The 14110-nt window shown below is 35.0% G+C and overlaps 1 protein-coding gene across 4 annotated transcripts in view; it reads right to left on the minus strand.

The window, feature by feature from the left end:
- ATRNL1 (attractin like 1) overlaps positions 1-14110 on the minus strand; it is a 542042-nt gene that overhangs the window by 450520 nt on the left and 77412 nt on the right. For all 4 annotated transcript variants that reach the window (XM_068951630.1, XM_068951631.1, XM_068951632.1 and 1 more), the window contains exon 9: positions 5296-5551. In XM_068951630.1, the coding sequence (XP_068807731.1) occupies positions 5296-5551 (256 nt within the window). The remainder of the gene's footprint in view (positions 1-5295; positions 5552-14110) is intronic.

Raw genomic sequence — 14110 nt, forward strand, 5'->3', positions numbered from 1 at the left:
CACTGAAAAACACAGTATAAACACGTAACTTTGTTTTCTCTTTTGCATTTCTTCAGCATCTCGAATATTGAAATATTCGGTACAAAAAAGGCAGTTTTTGTAGCATTTCTGTCTGAATTTAAACACTTTTCTATGCAGAAGGATCCTTTTTTTTATTTTAACTAGTCACTGATATTGGTCTTCACTCATCAATAAACTGAATTCTTTTTAGGCAAATTCAATTATTCGTGGAGATATTTACATAACTCTGCCTGCACCCAAAGAGATCCCACTTTCTGTGTTGAGATCAGATGAACTACTTCATTGACCAAATCAGTCATGTAAAACCCTGCAAACTCAACAGCTTAAAAACCCAAATTAGCCTAGAATTGACAGATCACTACTCCAGCTTCCTGCTTTATTATAGAAATAGCTCTGCATATGGTTTTTGTTTTTATTTCTCAGGTATAAATCTCATAAATCTAATACAGATTGTAAAAATATGGTCAAATGAATTTTCAAAATCACGTACACACAAAAAAACCCACTACACTTTGACTTGTTTTTACTTTTCACCTGTAATTTGAATGTTATCAATAAATACAATATTGTTCATCAACATTGGGGCAATTTTCCAGAGAATTCTAGACAAGTTACTGTGAAGACTTAAGACAATTAGGTCTGCCACATATTAACTCATGGTCAAAGTTACATGCTGCAATATTCTGGATACTTTCATCAAGCAGAATCAAGCACTACAGGTCCAACTGAGTGATGATCAAGCAAAAATTTAATCATAAAATAAACAGAAATAGGTAGATGGATGGAAATAGGTAGAAAAAGAAATTACAGAAGCAGAACTCAAGGCATTTGATGTATTCCAGGTAGAGCTATAGCTCCGTTCCAAACCTCTGATGCACACGGCATGAGAAACTGCAGGTCCAGTAGTAAGCATTTTAAGCAAAACCCAGTAGATATTACTGAAGAATAGCAGCCACAGTGCAAAGAGAAAGGGGAGGAGAGATATGATCTGGACAATTACCAATCTTAATGTAGCCTCAGAAATATGCAAAGGTTAAGAACAAAGGTGTAAAAAAGTAAAAATAAGTATGTTTAAATAATGGGAAAATACTTTACAGGACAATGTAAGTGTACCGAGCAGTTTACATTACACTTACCTAAAAGCAAACTACCTACACAAGGGAGCACACAAAGTCTCAAGCCTCTGGCCTTCAGCAATGTCCTTAACTATAATGTCACAATGGGAAATCAGTAAATAAACCATAATAACTGAAGGCAATTTGAGCACTGATAAAGAAGCAGCAATGAGCAATACTGAAAGGCACTGGGATTACTAGTGAGACTTCACACAGGATCACAGATAAGAATGACTGCATTTTTTTAACACTATCACAAATTTAAGACATGACGGTGGCGTAAGTTTAGGCACTATCAATTCACAAAAGCAGCAGAGTAACATGCAGAGTGCATTGGATGATCTTGGCTACTGGAAAATCAATCAAAATTCAATAATAACTTAAAGCTATTGTGCATAAGTATTAGCACAAAGATTATGAACTTCCATAAAATGGAAGCTCATCAGCTGGTAAGGACTGAGAAGAATAAGAAGGTGCACTACTTCACTGGAGAAACTCTATGAGCCATTAATGTCATTTTCATGGTCGTATTACAAATGTCATCTTTGTACATCTCAAGTGAGGTGTTCTCAATAAAGTAGGATAACAGTTATTTAGCCAGACACTGGTGAAATCTCACCTGAAATATCTCACAGGCATTTCTAAGCATCCACGTTCAAGAAAGATGAACTCACTGTGGAAGAGGTGCAGAGGTGAACTATTAGCATGACAGAGGAATAGGCGAGGTTACCTTAATTAGTCTAGCAAAAAGGTGGATTGGTATCTATAAATATATGCAAAAAGAGTAAATGCCAGGAAAGGAGATCAGCTGCATACACTGCAACAGTACATAACCTGGAAAACAAATGGATATAAACTAACCACTGAGAAAAGCGGGCTAGGATTTAGATGATACCTAGCCACTAACATGACAAGTCCTGAAATTATCTTCCAGTGATGCTGTAAACAAAAAAATTTTGTAAAAATTGCAGATTTTTGTATTCCATAATAAATCTACTAAAATTCAAAGGTAAGGTACATGCATTGGCCTGACCCTTACTACAGTACAGATTGGGTAAAAGGAAGAAAATATCCAAGAAGCTCATTTCCCACCTTCACTTCGTTACATTGACAATACACTAAATTCTTTCTAGCTACTATGAAGCTTCAGCTAGCTTACAAAAAAGAGGAAGTACATGTTACATTATAGAATCATCTCTTTTAATGCTACTTCAAGGAAACATTTCTTTTAAAAGCAACCTACAACCTACTTCTGGAACTGTAAAAATAATTTAAGACTAAAAAAGAAAGTGATACATTGCTAATCTAAACAAATCTGTCTTCCAAAAAAAAGAAAAGAAAGACAAAAGAAAAAAAAAGACTTTCTTAATATTTACATTTATTAATGTAAATTTAGAAAATTTTAGAAAGGCTTTTAGAAACTTCAACTAAAACACCACTAATATTATATTCACCTTCAGACTCACATTGCGATTTTCAGAAGGTTTATGAGGTATTGCTAGCCTAAAGGGAAATAAATTTCCCTGGGGAGTAACCCAGAAAAGCTTTATGGTCCAAGTTAGTAAAACAATTCACATAATTCCCACACCAGGATTTATTGGTTCCTCAAAAGCCATAACTCTGGGCATAGCAAGAAAGGACAATGGGAAGCTCCTTTGCTCTTGCAACAACCACCATACCTTTAGAGCAGAAATGAGTTCCCTTGCTTTCACAAGGTGAAAATCTGGCCGCAGATCATGTCAGATTTTTCTACCACCTATTTGACTTTGATGGAAATCACTTTCTTCACTAGTCTGACAATGTCAGAGAAATTTTTAGACCATGCACACTAGATTAACACGCTTTGTTAAAAAGAACTGCAGAGCACCACACTTCTGTGAAAAGCTAGGGAGTCCAGAAATAATTAAAATATCTTTAGGTGGTTCTTGACGTAAAGCCTGATGAAATCAGAGTCAGAGTACCTCAAGCAGACTTTAGCACCAGATTTCCATATATCATAACATGAGTAGATCAACAGAGGTTTCAATTAATATGAACGAAATGGTATGTTCTACATTGTGCCTGTTTCTTCCAGTATGCCTACTGGAAGAAACTACGTAAATGCTTGAAAAATAGTCTTCATTACAAGTAAGAGCCATGGCTGGTAACACTCCCAATGAATAAAGTAGCACAATGTGAAACGTTACAGCAGTGTTTGCTTTCAAAGCAAGCAGAGAGAGGGACTCAAAGGGACTCTAATTTTTCCTTGTACAAAATCAGAAGCCCTTCTTGATAACTCTGTAACTATGATTCTGTTGGGTTCACAGCAGTACTTCCAGCACTTCCTGCGCCCTCCGAGTTTGGATTCTCAGCTGCTACCTTCCAAAAAAACTAGTTGTTCATAATTTTAACCACCACCCGGAATTTCATAGTTAAAAATGATCCTATAGCTGCAAAACTGTAGATAAATGCTGCACTTGGCACAAAATTGAGGAAAATTTGCCACAAAATTAATTTAACCTTGGGGGAAGGGAACGCGGGAGAGTCAGTGAGGTTAAACATAACACGACAATTATCAACCATGGAAACTGTCCAATTACAGCACATAGACCATGTTCTACAAAGCACTACATGAGCCAATAATCCTTCATTACATGAGTAGATTCACTGAAATCAATGGGTTTCCACAAAAAGATCCTATATTGTTACAATTTTACTTTATATTTAATGCCATAATAAAGCACACTTTCTCCTAAAAACTAAACTTCTCACTAGCATATAATAAAATTATTATGTTGGAAAGGAGACATAAAAAGTTGAGATTAATTTAGATCCACAGCAATTGCCAACAGAGTAAAATGTGCTTTCTCCTACTTAAAGCTTGCAGCCATTGATTGAAAAGGATTTTCTGTTTGTTTGGATTTTTTTAAACATGCTTAGTTATAGATAACTGTCTAATTTTTAATAACCCTCCAGAAGTATAGCCTTAACATATTAAGAAAGTTTTCAAATAGAAACAAGTTATACATTACTATAATGTCAGTAATAAAATACTCCACAGAGAGAGAAAATTTTACATTGCAGAGTGAATCGTATGCTCTTCATCCTTTTTTCTTCCCTCTTCACTATTAATCTAATGAATAATACCTAAGAACAATTTTGGTACTTCCACTCCAGACTAAGTAAGAAGCATGTGATATTCAACGCTTTAATAGACATTAAGATGAACGAGCACTCAGAATACTAGAGTAACTTTTCTTTGTTGTTCTTTTTTAAATAAGTCTTCAAGAAAAAAGTTTTTTCTTGAAATGGTCATTAATCCCTTGCCTTAACAAACCTTAAAATATTGTAGAGAAACATCATTCTGGGAAGACTGAATTTTTAAGTTAGTTGCATGCAGTTTTATGAAATTTATCAACGTGGAAAAAGTGTATTGTGGCTCTCTTCCTTCTATTCCCATTCTCTTTTTTCCTTATTCAGCATTGTTACGAATTTTAATGTTGTCAACAGAGGTAATATGCCAGGAAGCACAAGAACTCTTTGACCATAAGGTTTGAAGGGATTTCCCCACCCCAAAAACCTACCTAAATACAGTGTTTATACACATATGCAGTACTATACATACAAAAAAGGTAAAATGAAACAACTCCAAAAAAAGTACAATGCTTCAACATAAAAATATTATTTTGCATGCATGTATTTTGTGATTGTTTAAATAACTGTTACAAATTTGGATCAAATCTATGGAAAATAAGGATAAAAAGGCAAGAGAAAATTCTTATAGTGACTACTGTACGTTGTGTTCCATTTTTCTCTTTTTTTTTCCTCTAATCTTTTCTACTCCATCTACTCTGTGGTAAAAATGAGCAAGTTTTCTTATAACAATAACCACTGTATGGAATTTCTGGTTTCAACCTTTGCCTGCTTTAGAGGCCCACAGCAATCAACATGATAATCCAAAGCCAGTATATTTCAAGCATGTACAAAATACTGCTGATTAACAAGAAATCTGATCTACGTAATTTAAAGAAAACAAAATGAGATTCTATTTATTTGGTCAAAATCATAGTTATCTTTCTAAAAACAACAAAAGTGTCCTTCAGTTATTAAAAAAAAAAAACAGGAAAACAAATTTTATTAGTAAATAATAAAAACAATTTGAAAGTTGAAAGTGACTTACTGATGTAGTATTCTTGCACAATGCTTGTATAACCATATATGGCAGAGTATCCAAAAATGATTATCATAACCACATCTCTGCTGTCCAGTTCTACTATATGTGCTGAATGACCCTCCACGGCATATTGCTGGCCATGTACAAGTACCGCAGGAGTTCTGGTACTCCATGCTTGACTGTGTATGTTGAAAATCCACAACTCATCAGTAACATTCCCATTATTTGTTTCAATTTTGCCTCCATACATGTAGATGTCCTCCTGTAAAAATTGGAAGGGAGAGGAGAGAGGGAGAAATGCTGGATTATAGAAACAGATAACATTTGAACCGCATAATCCTGCGCTATATATTTCATAACTGAAAAATCTGATATAAATCTTCACATTTAACTGACACTTCGTTAATCAGCTCAGTATCAAGACTTAATCCCAGATAATGATATTTAAACTAAAGCAACAATGATGATAAGGAGACTACTTCACAGAAAAATAAATCCAACCATGAAAATGAATCTCAACCAGATTACTACTAGCAGAAAAACTTTAATTACCTGGCTCTTCTAATTCATAATGCAGCTTTCTATTAAAAAAAAATGAATAAAAAGGATTTTATATTGTTTCCTTACGAACAGCTAACAAAGCTAAACCTCACAACCAGAGCTTAAAGAAAAGGGACAATGTGTGTACAGCACCCTCTTAGGTGCATTTGCTAACATCAAATTCCATAGGGCAGTAGTACCCTGAGATCTTCTAAGGGGAGGCAAAACAGATTTTGCTCTCTTCATGGACCACGTATCTCAAACAGCAATGCCATATGATAACTAAAGAATGATTTACTTAAATATCGAAAGCCGACTTTGCTATGTAAGCTCAAACTTCCCCCAGAGGAGTAAATCAAGGCATAGAAAGGAATAAAATTATGGAATGAATTCAAACTTGTTGACCTCAGAAATTGGCACATTGTTCAGGGACAGATTATCCTCAGTGGAAAAGACTACCTCCACCTCTGAGAACGATACTTGATGCATCTTTGTTAGGACACATCAGGTCCACAAACACTCTGCACCCCACTCATATCACGTTTGTAGAGATGGCAGTTGTCTTCTATATATTGAAATAATCTAGGGTTTACCCCTAGAATACAGCCTAGAATTCAATCTTTTCTGGTTAAAAAAAAACAAAAAAGAAGCTGCAGGTTTACCGCAGTTAGCAAAGTTTTACTTGGCATGGACTACTGGGCCCCAGAAAAAAAGAAGATAAAGAAACTGTTTAATATGTGTCTGAGCCAACCATGGGCAAATATCAATCTTAACTATACAAGGAGCCAATGGGATCTAAGTAGAAATGTAAAGTGCACGCAATTTGCGTCACGCACTTCAGGAAAAATGAACTAAAAACGGTAGACAATAGACAATATACATAATCAGCAAAAGAACAGTCTTTTTTAGTCCAGCAAATAAAAGGCTTCAGGGGGTTATGATGCTGTTTATATACCTGTGGTGCTTGGCCAACATCAGTGAAGGAGAAGAGCTAATTAAAATAGCAGACACTGCTCGTACCAGAATAAAATGTATATAAGGTCATAAATACATATTAGAAAATTAATTTGAAGTTTCCAGTTCTCAGAGAAATTAGAATCTGGAACAACTGGCCAATCAAAATAGCCAGGGAGAGAAACTTAACCTCTTTAGAGATAAGGCTTGATATATTTTTTGAAAGGAGCTGTATGATATGGTGCCTCAAGTAGTTTGACATTCTTAATAATTTGAGATATCAAGGAAGAGAGGGCTCCTACAATGGCAGGATTCTGTGTCTCAATGCTTCAAGGTATTTCAGCAAGTCAATGAATGTTGAACGTCCTCAGATTAAGTTTGAAAAGCAATCATGTTTTCTCCAAGCAGAGCAAATAAATCAGCATTTCTCAGACTATAATCTGCAGAGATGAGCATTTATACTTTCAGGCAACTGACACTGATAGTCATCTGTTCTAAATTAATGCGCTCTAAGGAACCACAAAGCAATTCTTTAACTGAGAGATCACTGAGACACCATCCACTTTCACAGATGCATAGATTCTAGGACGACATGAAAAATTTCCCCATCCCTCTGATAGAGATGAAAATTAGTAAATGATCAACTAAACTGTTTGACAAGTATTGAAGAGCACAAACAAATTTCCGCAAGATCTTCACCACTTCATTTGAAGCAGGTAAGCCTTCCTTGACTTGGAATTTAAAGTTACTCCTATGCAGTGATACTTTCTGTTAGAGACTAGTATGAACTTTTCTTTGAACTGGGGCTGAATGAGCCAAAGATATTTACATTCTGCAACAGAATTTGTAGCCAATTCTGAGAGAGCCCCCCAGTTCATCCAGTCATGCAGGACTACATATATCTGGAAAGTCTTTTCCTATAGAACATAACATCAGTTCAAAGAACTTGGAGAAGATCCACAGATTGTGTAAGGGCGCACTGAGTATGCCTTAAGAAATTGTGTTTGTTGGATGAAAACGCTAAACAAGTCTATGTGTTTCAAAGGATAACAAAGTCTAAGTTAAACATCCAGAGTTAAAATATTAAATAACATTACTGAGATAGCTATTTATGCATCTATGTACGTATTTATTTATTTCAACAATTATCAAACAGCAAAAGGTGAAAACTTTTCTCTTAGAATTTTCAGCAGCACTTTTTCCATTGCTGCCAGCTACAGAAGGAGCTACTGTTGGTCTCATTCTCCTCATGAAAAAGTTCCCTGAAAAGGCCAGAGAGAGAGAGAGGATACATTAAAAAAGTAAACCTCTCAAGAATCAAATCAGCTGACTTGATGCCAGATTTAAGTTTCTCCAAAAAGAAACTGGTAGGTGCCTACCTGTTCTTCCAAGATGCCAATAATCCCACCAAATTTTTCCACCAAATTTTTTTAACTGTGCCCATCATAAGAGAGTTGAGGTTAATCTCAAAGACTAACCCTTCCCCCTTCAGAAAGTGTTTCTGAGAATACTATAATCACTTTGTCCTGCTATCATGTTATGTTATCATATCAACTGACATATATAATCCCAACAAAATATGCTTTTAACAATGCATTGTCTAATAGTGACCTAAGCCACTACTAAAAATTTTGTTGCTTTTAAAGGACAAATTTCCAGAATAGCTACAAAGACATCTTCCACAACATCAGTGATAGTGGTCATACCATAATGGTCATTGCTGTCACAGGTAACGACTCAAGATATACTTGGAATGCTGTTCTAGCAGTACCTGTCTGTCAGCCAAGCTGTATTTTAGCTCCTCCTGGTCCTTCTTGAGAAGTCCTTCTCTACGGCTTTGCCCTATAACAGGGAGTCTTATTTTGAAATATGCCCTCAATTATTAGTAAGTATTAATTAGAAGGATGAAGGAAACTGTTTTAGTTTGGTTTTTTGCCAAAATAAGATGCAATTCCTTTGGATGTTGTCATCTTTCATTAGTTGTCGCTGACAAAGGCAAAATTAATTGCCACTTGACAACTCTTCTTGTTCTGAAGTAGACTGTGAAGTATAATCAGAGCGCAATTTCAGTCAGGCAGCTAAAGCTTGGTCTGGAGACTACTAAAATATCAACTTCTTTATATGTTCTGACCCTACAGGAAAGAGCAATGCCAAGGCAGATCAAATTTGTACGTGGTGAGGGAGAAGCAAGCATACTGAATAAGATCATCCCATTCCTTTTTGTGGCAAAGGATTTGAAGGTGTATCAACATTTGACCCATTTCCAGCTGGAATAACGCCTGATGAAATGAATCAAAGTCAACCAGTGAACCTGCTTCCTTCCTTTGCCTAATCTTTTCTTTAGCCAGACAAATTTGGCCAGTATCTGGCAAAATTCATACTTCGTAACAAGAAGAGACATAGACTATTAACCACCTAACTTTGTTCAGTAATAGATATGCACGTAATAGTATGCTACAATTAAATTGTCCCGCAATAAAACTTACTATTAAGAAGACATGGCTCGTGTCAGCACTAATGAATTGATTGATGTTGTCTACAATCACTGTATCAAGACATACTTTGTATGGTAACTTTTACAGTACTTTTCCAGTCCCGTCATTCTTACTGAGAAACAATGTGACAATGTGAACTAGGTTTTAGGTTGTTTGCCAGAGTGTAAACAGACAGGCTTAATTTTTTTTTCTCAGAGATTCAAATTCAGTGCGCCCTGCCCTGCCTTACATACATGTCTTGGAAAGGAGCTACATGTTCTGCTACACTGAGGACCCCTGCTTTCCCCTTATATTTAAAAGGCATCTAAAACTCCTGTCCTGTCTTGAGTCCTGCAGAGAGCATAGTACTGCTTTAGTTCAGCTCTCTCACATTCTTCTGATTTCTAAGGCTATGCACTCAGAACCTCCTGAAGATTATGCCCCCACAACAATATCACCTAGCTCTTGCATAGTAATTTTAATCAACAGACTTCAAAGAGCTTCACAAAGGAGCCTTTTACAGTGAGAAAAACTGAAGCAAGGAAGTTATCCAGCAGATAACCAAAAGACCAAGTAAAAGCACCCACTTGTCTGAAAAGTCCTAGTGAACACACTATATAGCAGACAAGGCAACTCTTCCACATACTTCACATTAAATCCCAAACACCCAAAACCATAACTTCCTTTGACCTTGGATGGGGTCTCTTACCAACTCCCTACGTTACTGTTAAAAATGATTTAATATTTAATATATATACAGTAATTCAAGATTTCCCTGAAACGTACCATGTCTTTATTCTTTTAGATCTTGCAAACGTGCTTTTTTTCCCTAAAGAACAATACTTATCAGCTACTCTCACTGCACCTGGAAAATCTACATTGTTATCTAAAATTCTGCCCACATTCCAAAAAAGTCTTATCTAGCAGCTCCTACAAAAAAGTGTAAGGAAATGCAATAAGGCGTTTAGTTTATAATCTGTTTCTAATGAACTGGAAGTAAATTAATCATATTAAAATAACCATATAATTTTCCTTTTGTATTTCTTAACTGTATCACGGCTATATGAAAAAGCATATCTACTAGAAGGAAACCAGTTTTTTGTGTTAATTCTTGCATATATCTAATCTATACCTGAAAATAAGGCCGAAGACTTGCCACTCACAAATCACATGAACATCTGTCATCTACAAGAAACAAGACTGGAGAAAATAAAGAATCATTCAACCCATAAATTAGATTCCAGAAAAACAACAGGAGAAATCACAAAAGGAAGAAATTAGGCTTTGCACCACTTTGGGGGCATTTCAAGGGGAAAAATAAACACATAAACAAACAAACATGAAAAAGCTGATTAAGTGATAACTTGAAATTTTTTTCTCATGTGAAGAAAAACTGATTTATTGCCAGTTAATTGATACTCAAACTCATTCCCTTTGACAAAAGAAGCAAAGCCTTAGAAGATTCCCAACTTTAACTCAAAGTTATAAGAACAGAACTTTATTTTAGTACATAAACTACAGAAGCAACATAGGAAAACACAAGAAAAAAATTTCTAACAAGCTCTCTCTCTTAATTCCTATCTGAAATAACAGCAGGGCAAAGGGATTTTTGAGTCTCTTCCTAAAATGTTTGGAGGTCCAGTTATTAAATGCTGGGAATTGTTATTAAAACCAATCCAACCTCATATTTGGCAGTCTGTCCAAAATATGAATTGGACAAGATTTAACATTAAATAAGATTATGATGGCTTAAAAAAGGAACCTTATTTCTCCTACTATAATTATCAATGTTTGCCTTGCCTAGACTGTACCTATATATTAGTATATAAATCAGTTTTATTTACATATATTAACAAGACTTACCTCAAATTTCTAAAAGTTTGGTCAAACCTGTACTTGATTCAAAAACATCTGGAATTTTTCCTCAAACTAAATGTAAGTATGCAGTTACAATACAAAAATAACAAATTAGATAATGTCGTAAGTATTTATAGATAGATAGTACAATTATATAATCTAATAAGTATTAATCAGCATTTATAATAAATACTTGACAAACATCTACAACACGTACATGATGCCAGCTGCCCTTAATATTTCAAATAAGTACAGAAAAGATTCAGTAAATCATCCTGCTCCTATACCTCCAGCTGCCTCATATCTTCGATAGAAACAAGAACTTAATACGTGGTATAATTTCACTATCTGCAAGTTAAGACAAAGCCTGTTCAACACAATGAAAAAGTAGCTTATGCAGAAACTTAAGGACTATACATGAAGATAAAACATAAAGCAACATCTTCCCACGAGAAATTACCTTGTTGTATATTCCTTGTTCCTTCGTTCTTTTGGTTTTGGTGGACAACAACCACCACCACCAACCACACCTCAATGACACACCCTTTCTGCAAGTTTAATAGCAGTTTTCTATGAAGTTATAATGAAAACCATCTTCCCAGGAATTATTTGCCTCATACAATTTCCTTTACTCCTCTGTACAGCAGGGGGATAATTAGATAAATGTAGATAACTGAATTTAATCTGTCAACACTTAATATTTTGTGTCACATCTTCTGCAACTTTTGACATTGCAAAGTTTAAGAGCCCTATATAAGCATATGAATATTTTTGACCAACAGCTTGGCTCTAACATGGACAGAAGGCCCAACCATGTAAAAATTACCCATACTCACTAGAGAAGGAAAGTCAAGTATATAGTGAAAGTATATTTTTAAATACTTAAAGGAAATGTCGAATATGTTAAGACTGCACAGAATCGTCAACGTATTTCCTAAATTAATCTGTTTGAACTGCTACAGTAAGGACTGAATACAGTGCAGAATATGTATAAATAACAAAAAAGGAGAAACGTGCATTTAAAATTATTAAAGTAGTAAGTTTCTTCATTTGGAAAAACAAATACCAACCTAATTTATGAAAAATTATAGTAGTTCAGCCACTGTACTCCACATAAAAATAAACAAGAATTATTTTAACTGGCAATTATGTACACACATGTTAATTCAGACACTAAATATATTTATGTGCAAGGTGACTACACATTCAAATGTTGGCAGAATAACACTCTTCAATTCTACCTAGCTTCCCTTGTCTAGAGCCCGAATTTTTCCTCTTTGATAATCTCTAAGGAACAGTAAAATAAAAAATGAAGGAGGAGGAAAAATTAAACTAATATCTACTGCATAATCACACTCTATTTGTGCAAAAAAAAAAACCTTCATGTTTTACATATTTCCTTCAGTATATGAACTGAGAATTTTTGCATCAAATCTTTTTGTCAAAAATTAAAGTCTACAGTACCTTAAAGTTTTGGAACTATTAATATAAAAGCCTTTATAAGCACATACAGAACATAGAATTATTAGTTTGATGTGAGAAGATAAGAATATTTATAAAACATAGTACCTTGAATTTCTCAAGATGAATTACATGATTAAAATACAAAAACTTGGCTCCTTTCCCATATTTCAGCAGAATGGCTCAAATGATAACTCTAAAAAGCAACTGATCCTTTTCAAGAAAAGGATCATACTGGTGTCCACAGGGCTCAAACACTGACCGTATGCTGCAGCCAATAAGCTACAGTAGATACTAAATTTCTCCAGGACAAATTATCAGGCAAGATACTGTAACCTGGTATTTCACTTTAGTGTTTGCCATCAGGAACCTCAGGAACAGATAGATTAGAATAGATTCCTCATTTTGCCTGTGGAATTCAATTCCCTCACTTAAATTGTTTCAGTAACAAAGACTGCAATTCCTATTTCAGACTTGCTCCTTCATACTGTAGCTTCATGAATTCTGTTGCGCTACAATTTCTCATCATCCTTCAGGAAGAGAAGCCAAAAATGAGATACCTAGACATTTCACAAACATTCTCAAAATTTTGCATAAATACAAATAAATACCTATGTTAACTAAAATTTAGCATCTCTGACTCTTACTTGAGTCTTCATGCCATTCCTTTCCCCTCTATAAGACCAACTAGTTGAATTTTAAAAAGTCAAAAAAGAAACAAAAATAAAAAAACTTCACATTTCACTACTTTTCCTCACAATACTTCATCTATTTAATCAGACTAGGTTCCTACGGCTGAAGCAATAGGACTTGCTGCCCAGTTAAAGCAATTTTTGTTATATATGCAGAGAGTAGTTCTCATGAACTCCTGAGTAAATACAATGAGCAAACAAACAAAAGCATTAAGATACAGCCTTGTGAATGATACCATACACACATTCTCAATCAGCGTAAATGTTGTTTGGTATCCCTGATAAACACCAAGAATCCTCATTTTACAGACACTATAACAGAGGACCACACTAATCCAGCACAACTGGATTCTATTCAAAGTATAAAGCCAGTTTTTAAATCGTATCAAGTGTTTCTTGGCAGTAATTAGCAACAGCAGGTAGTGACAGGGAGAAGCCATTTCTGATGACAGTCTCAGCTCCTTTTGTCTCTCAATTCCTCCAAGAAAACCACGATGAAAATTTTTCATTGATAGACCAGGATGACAGCTTTAGAATACCTAGAGAACTTGCAGCATTTGGTGAAACTTTCAAATCAGATAATACTAAATTGGCATTACAACGATAAGCCAATTGTAAACTCTCCTATTGCTCCATGTACTACAGTAAGACTAGAAATTATCATACGTTAACATAAGACTTGAGGAAACCATCTGACAATAACTCCTCCACTACAAATGAGTTCTTGCATTTAATATGTAGCACCGGGGCTAGGACCGTCCAAAACCTCCTCCTTTCCCCCGACCACTAACTTCTTTAATATGTTAACACCATCAGGAATATTTCTTTTTTCTATCAAAAGTA

The sequence above is a fragment of the Struthio camelus genome, chromosome 7 (genome assembly GCF_040807025.1).
Source record: "Struthio camelus isolate bStrCam1 chromosome 7, bStrCam1.hap1, whole genome shotgun sequence".
Lineage (NCBI taxonomy): Eukaryota > Metazoa > Chordata > Aves > Struthioniformes > Struthionidae > Struthio > Struthio camelus.